We start from the raw sequence: 15345 nt of genomic DNA, 5'->3' as shown, positions 1-15345 counted from the left end.
AGGTATTATGTGTAGCGACGGGTGGCCAGGTGTTATGTGTAGTGACGTGTAGCCACGAGTTATGTGTAGCGACGTTTACCCTGGTGTTATGTGTAGCGACTTGTAGCTAGGTGTTATGTGTCGCGACGTGTAGCCAGGTGTATGTGTAGTGACGTGTAGCTAGGTGTAGCGACGTGTAGCCAGGTGTTATGTGTTGTGACGTGTAACCAGGTGTTATGTGTAGCAACGTGTAGCCAGGTGTTATATGTTGCGACGTGTAACCAGGTGTTATTTGTAGCGATGTGTAGCCAGGTGTTATATGTAACGACGTGTAGCCAGGTGTTATGTGTTGCGACGTGTAGCCAGGTGTTATGTGTAGCGACGTGTAGCCAAGTGTTATGTGTAGCGAGTGTAGCCAGGTATTATGTGTAACGGTGTGTGGCCAAGTGTCATGTGCAGCTATATATGGCCAAGTGTTACGTGCAGCTATATGTGGCCAAGTTCTATGTGCAGCTATATGTGGCCAAGTGTTATGTGTAGCGATGTGTGGCCAGGTGTTATGTGTAGCGACGTTTCGCCAGATGATATGTATAGCGACGTGTAGCCAAGTGTTATGTGTAGCGATGTGTGGCCAAATGTTATGTGCAGCTATATGTGGCCAAGTGTTATGTGTAGCGATGTGTGGCCAAGTGTTTTGTGTACGAAAGAGGCACGTTTTCACCCCTCTCTTTCCCCCCTTGTCCAGCTCCCCATGTAGCCGCAGGTTCTCTCTCCTCCGCCAGTCCTCACATCCCCAGTCTATCATAATGCCAAATCCCCCACCCCCACCACACCCCGCCACAACCACTACCACCACCACTCCGACAACTACACATCCCTTTGGGCCTCTACTGGTGACCAACAACTCCAGTAGTAATGTGTGTGTGTGTGTGTGTGTGTGTGTGTGTGTGTGTGTGTGTGTGTACACAATGAAGTACAGACCCGGGACATACACGTGTTTAGAGACGGGACAACAATAATGTAACATCCACTGGCCTCAACATGGTAATGACAGGGCAGGTTTGGTGTGCCACACTGGCGGGTTGTAAACAATATCACTGAGTCATCATGATCGCTTCACACAGTCAGACGGTGACACTGAAGGTTTGGATTTCATGTCATTTCTTTACATCAGTCACATGTGAACGCCATTCATGATGAATACAGTTGATATTCAGCAAGTATACTAAACATACTCTGCAAATTCTGTCGTTGAGTATATCAATAACAAGCGATGTATATCTTGATATATTTCGCCAGAAAAATCACGGTGCTCCAGAGAACCTGGACCGTCATGTGGGTGATCTGGGCAACATCCTGGCAGACAGTACTGGCACGGCTCACGTCAACATTACTGACCCACTCATTACTCTAGTGGGACCTAATACAGTCGTGGGTCGTGCTGTGGTCGTCCACGCCGGTGAGGACGACCTGGGTACAGGCAACAACGAGGAGAGTCTGAAAACAGGTAACGCCGGCGGTCGTGTGGCTTGTGGCGTCATTGGACACTCGTGAAGGACGCAGCAGCTCCCAGCGGACCTTGGGACGGCCCTCCACCCACCCCACCAACTGAACCTTCTGGAGGGCCGTCCCCAGGCCCCACCCACCAAACGGTCCTACGTGATGACTGCTGTCTTTAACAACTCCATACACAAATATGATGACGTTGGTAAACTTGATAACTTTGGCTTCTTGTATCCTGCATTGTGTGGTAAGACGTGAACCACAGACTCTGGAGCTACCACCCTCACCCAAGTAACACAGGAGAGAGAAATCAGACATTTTGCAATTATTGTGTGATGCTTTTTTTTTTTGCTTACGTACTTGTATTTGATAATCTGCTCAGCAGGCGGTTATATCATCAGTATAACCTGTGTGTTTATGTACTTCGAAACTTTCCTTAATAAACCAAGACAGATTCGTTTCTTTACCATTATTAACCTGACTCACTGCTCCATACCCATGATAAGACGGTCCATCCAGCTAAGCCAGCTACGCACGCTCAACTTTAACTATGCAGACCAAACCTGCAAAAACTGCAAACTTAAAACTGAAAGTGTGAACAGAAAATTTATTCCGCAGCCTTAAAAGCACAGACCAACATTTTGACCCGTACAGTTAAGACACTGAAGAACTGGGAGTGTGAAAGGTGCCTAACATTGAACGATCCAACATATGATCAGCTGTGGCCCATCATCTTCCCTTATCACCTTCGTCAGTCAGCACTCCAGACATCTTGTACACACTGACAGCTGAATGACGAAAGAAAATCGAGGTTTTTCGCAACATCATAATGTACACCGCTACCACTAACACAGTACTACCAGTTCACACCATCACTACCATCCCACAACGGTACTACCAGTTCACACCACCACTACCATCCCACAGCAGTACTAGTAGTTCACACCATCATTACCACCCCAAAGCAGTACTACCAGGTCACACTAACAATACCGTCCCACAGCAGTACTACCATATCACACCACCAATATGATCCAACAGGAGTAATACCAGTTCACACCACCATTACCATCCCACAACAGTACTACCAGTTCACATATCACTACCATCCCACAGCAGTACTACCAGCTCACACCACCACAACCATCCCACAGCAGTCTTACCAGTTAACACCATCAATACAGTACCAGTTCAAACCACCAATACCATCCGACCGCAGTATTAAAAGTTCAAAATATCACTATCATCCCACAGAATTACTACCAGTTCATACCATCAATACCATCCCACAGCAGTACTACCAGTTCACACCACCACTACCATCACAGAGAAGTACAAACAATTCTCAACATCACTAAAATCCCACAGCAGTACTAACAATGCACACGACAACTACCATTCCAAAGCAGTACTACAAGTTCACACCAGCACTACCATTCCACAGCAGTACGACCATTTCACGCCAGCACTACCATTTCAAAGCAGTACTACCAGGTCACACCATCACTATCATTTCACAGCAGTACTATTAGTTCATACCACCACTACCATCCTAGAGCAATACTTCCAGTTCATATCACCACTACATCCTAGAGCAGTACTACCAGTTCACCCCACCACTACCATCCCAAACAGTACTACCAATTCACACCAAGACTACCATCCCACAGCAGTACCAGCAGTTCACACCATCACTACCATCCCACAGCAGCACTACCACTTCACCCCACCAATACCATCCCACAGCAGTACTACCACTTCACACCACCACCACCATTACAGAGCAGTACTACCAGTTCACACGATCACTACAATGCCACAACCGTACTACCAATTCACACCATCACTGCCATCCGACAGCATTAATAACAGTTCATATCATCACTACCATCCCCCATCAGTACTAAAGGTTCACAGCACTACTACCATCCCATAGCAGTACTACCAGTTCAAAACACCACTACCATGACACAGCAGCACTACCAGTTTACACACTCACTACCATCCCACAGCAGTATTACCAGTTCACACCATCAATGCCATCCCAGAGCAGCACTACCAGTTCACACTATCACTACCATCACACAGCAGTACTACCGGTTCATAACATCACTACCATCACACAGCAATGCTACCAGTTCAACCCACGACTAACATCCCAAAGAGTGCTACCAATTCACACCACCACTACCATCCCACAGCAGTTCTACGAGTTCACTCAATCATTACCATCCCACAGCAGTACTACCAGTTCATAAAAGTAATACCATCCCAGAGCAATACTGCCAGTTTACCACACCACTACCTTCCTCCAGCAGTACTACCGGTTCACACCAACACTACTATCCCAGAACAGTACTACTTGTTCACACAATCACTAAGATCCCAAAGCAGTGCTACCAGTTCACACCACCACTACCATCCCACAGCAGTAATACCAGCTCACCCTACAACTACCATCTCACAGCAGTACTACCGCTTCACACCACCACCACCATTACACAGCAGTACTACCAGTTCACACGATCACTACCATCCCACAGCAGTACTACCAGTTCACACGATCACTACCATCCCACAGCAGTACTACCAGTTCACACCATCACTGCCATCCGACAGCAGTAATAACAATTCATACCATCACTACCATCCCAAATCATTACTAACAGTTAACAGCACCACTACCATCCACAAGGGTACTAGCAGTTCACAACACCACTACTATCCCACAGCAGTACTACCAATTCACATCACTACCATCCCACAGCAGTACTACCAGCTCATACAACCAATACCATCCCACAGAAGTACTACTAGTTCACCCCACCACTACCTTCCTCCAGCAGTACTACCGCTTCACACCATCACTGCTATGCCAGAGCACTACTACAAGTTCATACAACCAATACCATCCCACAGTAGAACTACCAGTTCACACCGCCACTACCATCCCACAGCAGTACGATCAATTCACCCTACCACAACCATCCCACAGCAGTACTACCACTTCACATCACCACCACAATTACACAGCAGTGCTACCAGTTCACGCAAACACTACCATCCCACAGCAGTACTACCAGTTGACACCATCACTGCCATCCGACAGCAGTAATAACAGTTCATACCAACATTACCATCCCACATCAGTACTAACAGTTAACAGCACCACTATCATCCAACAACAGTAATAGCAATTCACAACACCACTACTATCCCACGATAGTACAACCAATTCAAAACATCACTACCATCCCAAAGCAGTACTACCAGCTCATAACACCAATACCATCCCACAGAAGTACTACCAGTTCACACCACCACTACCTTCCTCCAGCAGTACTAGCGGTTCACACCATCACCGCTAACCCAGAGCACTACTACCAGTTCATACCCCCAATACCATCCCACAGCAGTACTACCAGTTCACACCGCCACTAGCATCCCACAGCAGTACTACCAGTTTACCCTACCACTACCATCCAACAGCAGTACTACCACTTCACACCACCACCACTATTACACAGCAGTGCTACCAGTTCACGCAAACACTACCATCCCACAGCAGTACTACCAGTTGACACCATCACTGCCATCCGACAGCAGTAATAACAGTTATTAGTTCATACCATCACTACCATCCCATATCAGTACTAACAGCTCACAGCACCAATGATATCCACAGCAGTAGTACCAATTTAAACCATCACAACCATCCCACCGCAGTACTATCAGCTCACATCATCACTACCATCTCCCAGCAATACTACCAGTTCACACCATCACTGCAATTCGACAGCAGTAATAACAGTTCATACAATTACTACCATCCCATATCAGTACTAACAGTTCAGATCACCAATACCATCCCACAGAAGTACTACCAGTTCAAAGTACCACTTCCATCCCACAGCAGTATTAGCAGTTTACAACAGCACAACCATCCCTCAGCAGTTCTACCAATTCACACAATCACTAACATTCCAGAGCAGTAGTAACAGTTCATACCACCACTACCATCCTAGAGCATTTCTACCAGTTCATACCACCACTACCATCCTAGAGTAGTGCTACAAGTTCACGCCACCACTACCATCCCAAACAGTACTACCAAATCACACCACCAATACCATCCCACAGCACGATTACCAGTTCACATCATCACTACCGTCCCACAGCAGTACTACTAGTTCATACCACCAATACCATCCCACAGCAGGATTACCAGTTCACAACACCACTACCATCCAACAGCAGTACTACCAGTTCACCCCATCAATATCATCCCACAGCAGTACTACCACTTCACACCACCTATACCATCCCACAGCAGTGCCACAAGTTCACCCCACCAATACCATCAAACAGCAGTACTACCACTTCACACCACCACCACAATTACACAGCAATACTACCAGTTCACACAATAACTACCATCCCACAGCAGTACTACCAGTTCACACCATCACTGTCATCCGACAGCAGTAATAACAGTTCATACCATCACTACCATCCCATATCAGTACTAACACTTCAGATTACCAATACCATCCCACAACAGTACTACCAGTTCAAAACACCACGACCATCCCACAGCACTACAACCAGTTCACACTATCACTACCATCCCACAGCAGTACTACCAGTTCATACCACAGATACCATCCCACAGCAGTACTACCAGTTCAACCCATCACTACCATCCCACAGCAGTACTACCACTTCACCCCACCAATACCATCCCACAGCACTACTACCACTTCAAACCACCACCCACATTACAGAGCAGCACTACCAGTTCAAACGATCACTACCATCCCACAGCAGTACTACCAGTTCACATCATCACTGCCATCCGACAGCAGTAATAACAGTTCATACAATCACTACCATCCCACATCTGTACTAACAGTTCATATCACCACTACCATCCCACAGCAGTACTACCAGTTCACCACACCACTACCATCCAACAGCAATACTACCAATTCACACCATCACTACCATCCCACAGCAGTACTACAAGTTCATACCACCAATACCATCCCAGAGCAGTACTACTAATTGACCACACCACTACCTTCCTCGAGCAGTAATACCGGTTCACACCATCACTACTCTCCCGGAGCAGTACTACCAGTTCACACAATCACTATGATTCCAAAGCAGTACTACCAGTTCACACCACAACTACCATTCCACAGCGGTACTACCAGTTCACCCCACCACTACCATCCTATAGCAGTACTAACACTTCACACCACTACCACCATTACGCAACAGTATTACCAGTTCACCCCACCACTACCATCCCACAGCAGTACTACCAGTTCACACCATCACTACCATCCGACAGCAGTACTGACAATTCATACCATCACTACCATCCTACATCAGTAGTAGCAGGTAACAGCACCACTACCATCCAACAACAGTACTAGCAGTTCACAACACCACTACTATCCCACAGCAGTACTACCAATTCACACCATTACTACCATCCCACAGCAGTACTACCACCTCATACCACCAATACCATCCCACAGAAGTAATATCAGTTAACACCATCACTGCCATCCTCGAGCAGTACTACCAGTTCACCCCACCACTACCATCCCAAACAGTACTACCAATTCATGACCACTCCCATCACACATCAGTACTACCAGTTCACACCACCACTATCATCCCACAGCAGTACTATCAGCTCACACCACCACAACCATCCCACAGTAGTGTTACCAGTTAACGCCATCACTACCATCCCACAACAGTACTGCCAGTTCAAACCACCAATACCATCCGACCTCAGCAATAAAAGTTCACAATATCACTATCATCCTACAGAATTACTACCAGATCATACCAAAAATACAATCCCACATCAGTATTACCAGTTCACACCACCACTACCATCACATAGAGGTACTAACATTTCTAACGATCACTACAATCCCACAGCAGTACTAACAATTCACAGCACCAATACCATCCCACAGTAGTACTACCAGTTCACACCAGCACCGCCATTCCACAGCAGTAATACCAGTTCACACCAGCACTACCATCTCTCAGCAGTACTACCAGGTCACATCATCACTACCACCTCACAGCAGTACTAGCAATTCACACCACCACTACCATCCTAGAGCAGTACTACCACTTCATACCCCCACTACATCCTAGAGCAGTACTACCAGTTCAACCCACCACTACCATCCCAAACAGTACTACCAATTCACACCACCACTACCATCCAACAGCAGTACTAGCAGTTCAAACCATCACTACAATCCCACAGCAGTACTACTAGTTCATACCACCAAAACCATCCCTCAGCAGTACTACCAGTTCACACCATCACTGCCATCCCACAGCAGTACAACCAGTTCACCCCAGCAATACCATCCCACAGCAGTACTACCACTTCACATCACCACCACCATTACAGAGAAGTACTACCAGTTCACACGATAACTACAATCCCACAGCCGTCCTAACAGTTCACACCATCACTGCCATCCGACAGCAGTAATAACTGTTCATATCATCACTACCATCCCACATCAGTATTAACAGTTCACATCACTACTACCATCCTACAGCTGTACTACCAGTTCACAACACCACTACCATGACACAGCAGTACTAGCAGTTCAGATATTCATTACCATTCGATAGCAGTACTACCAGTTCACACCATCACTACCATCACACAGCAGGACTGCCAGTTCATAACCTCACTACCATCCCACAGCAGTGCTACTGGTTCAACCCACCACTACCATCCGAAAGAGTACTACCAATTCAAACCACCACTACCATCCCACAGCAGTACTAAGAGTTCATTCAGTCACTACTATCCCACAGCAGTAATACCAATTCATAAAAGCAATTCCATCCCAGAGCAGTACTGCCATTTCACCACACCACTAACTTCCTCCAACAGTACTACAAGTTCACACTATCACTACTGTCACAGAGCAGTACAACCTGTTCACACAATCACTACGATCCCAAAGCAGTACTACCAGTTCACACCGCCAATACCATCCCACTGTAGTAATACCAGCTCACGCTAGCACTACCATCCCACAGCAGTACTACCATTTCACACCACCACCACCATTACACAGCAGAACTACCAGTTAACACGATCATTACCATCCCACAGCAGTACTGCCAGTTCCCACCGTCGCTACCATCCAACAGAAGTAATAACAGTTCATACCCTCACTACCACACCCACATCAGTACTAACAGTTCACAGCACCACTACCATCCAACAACAGTACTAGCAGTTAACAACACCACTACCTTCCCACAGCAGTACTGTCAATTCACACCATCACTACCATCCCATAGCAGTACTACCAGTTCACACCATCGCTACCATCCCACAGCAGTACTACCAGCTCATACCACCGGTACCATCCCACAGAAGTACTACCAATTCACTCCACCACTACCTTCCTCCAGCAGTGCTACCGGTTCACACCATCACTACTATCCCAGAGCACTACTACCAGTTCACCCCACCACTACCGTCCCACAGCAGTACTACCAATTTACACCACCACCACTATTAAACAGCAGTGCTACCAATTCACGCGATCACTACCATCCCACAGAAGTACTACCAGTTCACACCATCACTGCCATCCGACAGCAGTAATAACAGTTCATACATCACTACCATCCCACATCAGTACTAATAGTTCACAGCACCACTACCATCCCACAGCAGTACTACCAATTCACACTATCACTACCATCAAACAGCAGTACTACCAGTTAACACCATCATTACCATCCCAGAGCAGTAGTAGCAGTTCATACCACCACTAACATCCTAGAGTAGTACTACCAGTTCATACCACCACTACCATCTTAGAGCAGTGCTACCAGTTTACGTCACCACCACCATCCCAAACAGTACTAACAATTCACACCACCACTACCATCCTACAGCAGTATTACCAGTTTACATCTTCACTACCATCCCACAGCAGTACTACTAGTTAATACCACCAGTACCATCCCACAGCAGGATTACCATTTTACACCACCACTACCATCCCACAGCAGTACTACCAGTTCACCCAATCAATACAATCCCACAGCAGTACTACCAGTTCACACCACCACCACCACCATCCCACAGCAGTACTATCACATAACCCCACCAACACCATCAAACAGCAGTACTACCACTTCACACCACCACCACCATTACACAGCAGTACTACCAGTTCACACCACCACTAACATCCCACAGCAGTACTACCAGCTCACCCCACAACTACCATCCCACAGCAGTACTACCAATTTACACCACCACCACTATTAAACAGCAGTGCTACCAATTCACGCGATCACTACCATCCCACAGAAGTACTACCAGTTCACACCATCACTGCCATCCGACAGCAGTAATAACAGTTCATACATCACTACCATCCCACATCAGTACTAACAGTTCACAGCACCACTACCATCCCACAGCAGTACTACCAATTCACACTATCACTACCATCAAACAGCAGTACTACCAGTTAACACCATCATTACCATCCCAGAGCAGTAGTAGCAGTTCATACCACCACTACCATCCTAGAGCATTACTACCAGTTCATACCACCACTACCATCTCAGAGCAGTGCTACCAGTTTACGCCACGACCACCATCCCAAACAGTTCATACATCACTACCATCCCACAGAAGTACTACCAGTTCACACCATCACTGCCATCCGACAGCAGTAATGAAAGTTCATACATCGCTACTATCCCACATCAGTACTAACAGTTAACACCATCACTACCATCCCACGGCAGTAGTAGCAGTTCATACCACCACTACCATCCTAGAGCAGTGCTGCCAGTTCACGCCAAAAAAACCATCCTAAACAGTACTACCAATTCACACCAGCACTACCATCCCACAGCAGTATTACCAGCTTACATCATCACTACCATCCCACAGCAGTACTACTAGTTCATACCACCAATACCATCCCACAGCAGTATTACCAGTTTTAACAACACTACCATCCCACAGCAGTACTACCGGTTCATCCCATCAATGCCATCCCACAGCAGTACTACCACTTCACACCACCACTACCATCCCACTGCAGCACTATCAGATAACCCCAACAATATCATCAAACAGCAGTATTACCACTTCACACCACCACCACCATTACACAGCAGTACTACCAGTTCACACGATCACGACCATCCCACAGCAGTACTACCAGTTCACACTATCACTGCAATCCGACAGCAGTAATAACAGTTTATATCATCACTACCATCCCACATCAGTACTAACAGTTCATATCGCCAATACCATCCCACAGCAGTACTACCAGTTCACAACACCATTACCATCCCACAGCAGTATTACCAGTTCCCACCATCACTACCATCCAACAGAAGTACTACCAGTTTATACCACCAATACCATCCTACAGCAGTACCACCAGTTCAACCCATCACTACCATCCCACAGCAGTACTACCAGTTCACCCCACCAATACCATCCTACAGCAGTACTACCACTTCACACCACCACCGCCACCATTACAGAGCAATACTACCATCCCACAGCAGTATTACCAGTTCACACCATCACTGCCATCCGACAGCAGTAATAACAGTTCATACCACCACTACCATCCCACATCAGTACTAATAGTTCACAGCACCACTACCATTCCACAGCAGTACTACCAGTTCATACCACCAATACCATCCCAGAGCAGTACTACCAGATGACCCCACCACTACCTTCCTCCAGCAGTACTACTGGTTCACACCATCACTACTATCCCGGAGCAGTACTACCAGTTCACACAATCACTACGATCCCAAAGAAATCCAACCAACATCCAACCATCCAACAGCAATACTACCAGTTCAACCCATCACTACCATCCCACAGCAGTACTACCAGTTCACCCCACCAATTCCATCCTACAGCAGTACTACCACTTCACACCACCACCGCCACCATTACAGAGCAATACTACCATCCCACAGCAGTATTACCAGTTCACACCATCACAGCCATCCGACAGCAGTAATGACAGTTCATACCACCACTACCATCCCACATCAGTACTAATAGTTCACAGCACCACTACCATCCCACAGCAGTACTACCAGTTCACCAAAACTCTACCATCCAACAGCAATACTACCAGTTCATACCATCACTACCATCCCACAGCAGTACTACCAGTTCATACCACCAATACCATCCCAGAGCAGTACTACCAGATGACCCCACCACTACCTTCCTCCAGCAGTGCTACCGGTTCACACCATCACTACTATCCCGGAGCAGTACGACCAGTTCACACAATCACTACGATCCCAAAGCAGTACTACCAATTCACACCACCATTACCATCACACATCGGTACTACCAGTTCCCCCCACCACTACCATCCCATAGCAGTACTAGCACTTCACACCACCACCACCATTACACAGCAGTACTACCACCTCACCCCACCAATATCATCCAACAGCAGTACTAACAGTTCACATCATCACTACCATCCGACAGCAGTAATAACAGTTCATGCCATCACTACCATCTCACATCAGTGCTATCAGTTCACAGCACCACTACCATCCCACAGCAGTACTACCAGTTCACAACACCACTACTATCCCTGAGTAGTACTACCAATTCACACCATCAATACCATCCCACAGAAGTACTACCAGTTCACACCATCACTCCCATCTCAAAGCAATAATATCAGTTCATACCACCACTACCATCCTAGAGCAGTGCCACCAGTTCACCACACCACTACCATCCCAAACAGTACTACCAATTCACAACACCACTACCATCACACAGTAGTACTACCAGTTCACACCATCACTACCATCCAACAGCAGTACAACCAGTTCACAACACCACTCCATAGCAGTACTACCAGTTCACACTATCACTACCATCCCACAGCAGTACTACCAGTTCATAACCGCCAATGCCATCCCACAGCAGCACTACCAGTTCACACAACCACTACCATGCAACAGTAGTACTATCAGTTCACCCCACCAATACCATCCGCAGCAGTACTACCACTTCACACCACCACCATCCATTACACAGCAGTACTACCAGTTCCACGATCACTACCATCCCACGGCAGTACTGCCAGTTCACACCATCACTCCCATCCGACAGCAGTAAAAACAGTTCATACCATCGCTACCATCCACATCAGTACTAACAGTTCACATCACCACTACCATCCCACAGCAGTACTACCAGTTCACAACACAACTACCATCCTACAGCAGTACAACCAGTTCACACCATCACTACCATCCCAAAGCAGTACTACCAGTTTATACCACCAATACTATCCCACAGCAGTACTACCAGTTCAAACCATAAGTACCGTCGCACAGCAGCACTACTAGTTCATCCCACCAATACCATCCCACAACAGTACTACCACCTCACACCACCACCACCATTACGCAGCAGTACTACCAGTTCACACGATCACTACCATCCTACAGCAGTACTACCAGTTCACACCATCACTGCCATCCGACAGCAGTAATAACAGTACATACCATCATTACCATCCCACATCAGTACTAACAGTTCAGAGCGCCACCAATACTATCCCACAGCAGTACTACCAGTTCAAACCATAAGTACCGTCGCACAGCAGCACTACTAGTTCATCCCACCAATACCATCCCACAACAGTACTACCACCTCACACCACCACCACCATTACGCAGCAGTACTACCAGTTCACACAATCACTACCATCCTACAGCAGTACTACCAGTTCACTCCATTACTGCCATCCGACAGCAGTAATAACAGTACATACCATCATTACCATCCCACATCGGTACTAACAGTTCAGAGCGCCCCTCCCTTCCCACAGCAGTACTAACAGTTCACCACACCACTACCATCCCACAGCAGTATTACCAGTTCATACGACCGATATCATCCCAGAGTAGTACTACTAGTTCAACACACCACTACCTTCCTCCAGTAGTACTAACGGTTCACACCATCACTACTATCCCGGAGCAGTACCGACAGTTCACACAATCACTACTGTCCCAAAGCAGTACTACCATTTCACACCACTACTACCATCCCACAGCAGAGCTACCAGTTCACCCCACCACTACCCTCCCACAGCAGTACTAACACTTCACACCGCCAACACCATTACACAACAATACTACCAGTTCACCACACCACTGCCATCACACAGCAGGACTACCAGTGTATACCATCAACGCCATCCCACCGTAGTACTACCGGTTCAACAACCACTACCATCTCAGAGCAGTACTACCAATATACACCATCACTACCATCCCACAGCAATACTACCAGTTCACACCAATACCATCCCAAAACAGTTCTACTAGTTCATACAACCACTACCATCTTACAGCAGTACTACCAGTTCATACCCCCAATACCATCCCACATTAGTACTAACAGTTCACACCACCACTACCATCCCACAGCAGTATTACCACTTCACCCACCAATACCATCCCAAAGCAATAGTACCACTTCACACCTTCACCACCATTACACAGCAGTACTACTAGTTCACACGATCACTACCATCCTACAGCAGTACTACCAGTTTACACCATCAATGCCATCTGACACCAGTAATAACAATTCATACCATCACTACCATCCCACATCCGAACCAACAGTTCACAGCACCACTACCATCCCACAGCAGTACTACTAGTTCACAACACCACTACCATCCCAAAGCAGCACTACCAGTTCACACCACCACTACCATCCCAGAGCAATACTACCGTTTCATACCATCACTACCATCACACAGTAGTATTACCAATTCATCCCATCACTACCATACCACAGCAGTACTACCAGCTCACCACACCACTACCATCCCAGTAAGTACTACCTTTTCACACCACTACCATCCCACAACAGTACTACCAGTTAACACCATCACTACCATCACACAGCAGTACTACCACTTCACACCACCAACACCATTACACGGCAGTACTACCACTTCACACGATCACATCTCAGAGCAGTATTACCGATTCACACTATCACTGCCATCCGACAGCAGTAATAACAGTTCATACGATCACTACCATCCCACATCAGTCCTAATAGTTCACAGCACCATTACCATCCCGCAGCAGTACTACCAGTTCACCACCCCTCTATCATCCCACAGCAGTACTACCACTTCACACCATCACTGCCATCCGACAGCAGTAATAACAGTTCATACGATCACTACCATCCCACATCAGTACTAACAGTTCACAGCACCATTACCATCCCGCAGCAGTACTACCAGTTCACCACACCTCTACCATCCCACAGCAGTACGACCAGTTCACACCATCGCTGCCATCCGACAGCAGTAATAACAGTTCATACCATCACTACCAACCCACAGCAGTACTACCAGTTTATACCACCAATACCCTCCCACAGCAGTACTACTAGTTCACAACACCACTGCCATCCTACATCAGTACTACAAATTCACACCATCACTACCATCCCACTGCATTACTGCCAGTTCACACTATCACTATCATCCCAGAGTAGTACTAGCAGTTTATACCACCACTACCATCCTAGAACAGTACTACTAGTTCAAACCACCACTACCATCCTAGAGCAGTACTACCAGTTGACACCATTACTAATATCCCAGCGCAGTACTGCAGTTCAAACAATCACTACGATCCCAAAGGAGTACAACCAGTTCACACCGCCACCACCATCCCACAGCAGTACAACAAGATCACCCCACCACTACCATCTCA

The 15345-nt window shown here is 46.9% G+C and overlaps 1 protein-coding gene across 2 annotated transcripts in view; it reads left to right on the top strand.

Annotated features, from left to right (window-relative positions):
• The window catches only part of LOC139748878 (superoxide dismutase [Cu-Zn]-like), a 52300-nt gene extending 50359 nt beyond the window's left edge, over positions 1-1941 (top strand). For both annotated transcript variants that reach the window (XM_071662252.1, XM_071662255.1), the window contains exon 4: positions 1279-1941. In XM_071662252.1, coding sequence (XP_071518353.1) covers positions 1279-1533 — 255 coding nt within the window. In that variant the 3' untranslated portion in view covers positions 1534-1941. The remainder of the gene's footprint in view (positions 1-1278) is intronic.
• The last annotated feature ends 13404 nt before the right edge of the window (positions 1942-15345 follow it).

The sequence above is a fragment of the Panulirus ornatus genome, chromosome 1, assembly GCF_036320965.1.
Source record: "Panulirus ornatus isolate Po-2019 chromosome 1, ASM3632096v1, whole genome shotgun sequence".
Classification (NCBI taxonomy): Eukaryota; Metazoa; Arthropoda; class Malacostraca; order Decapoda; family Palinuridae; genus Panulirus; species Panulirus ornatus.
The sequence above is the reverse complement of the archived record's forward strand: the minus strand, read 5'-3'. Positions and strand labels throughout refer to the sequence as shown.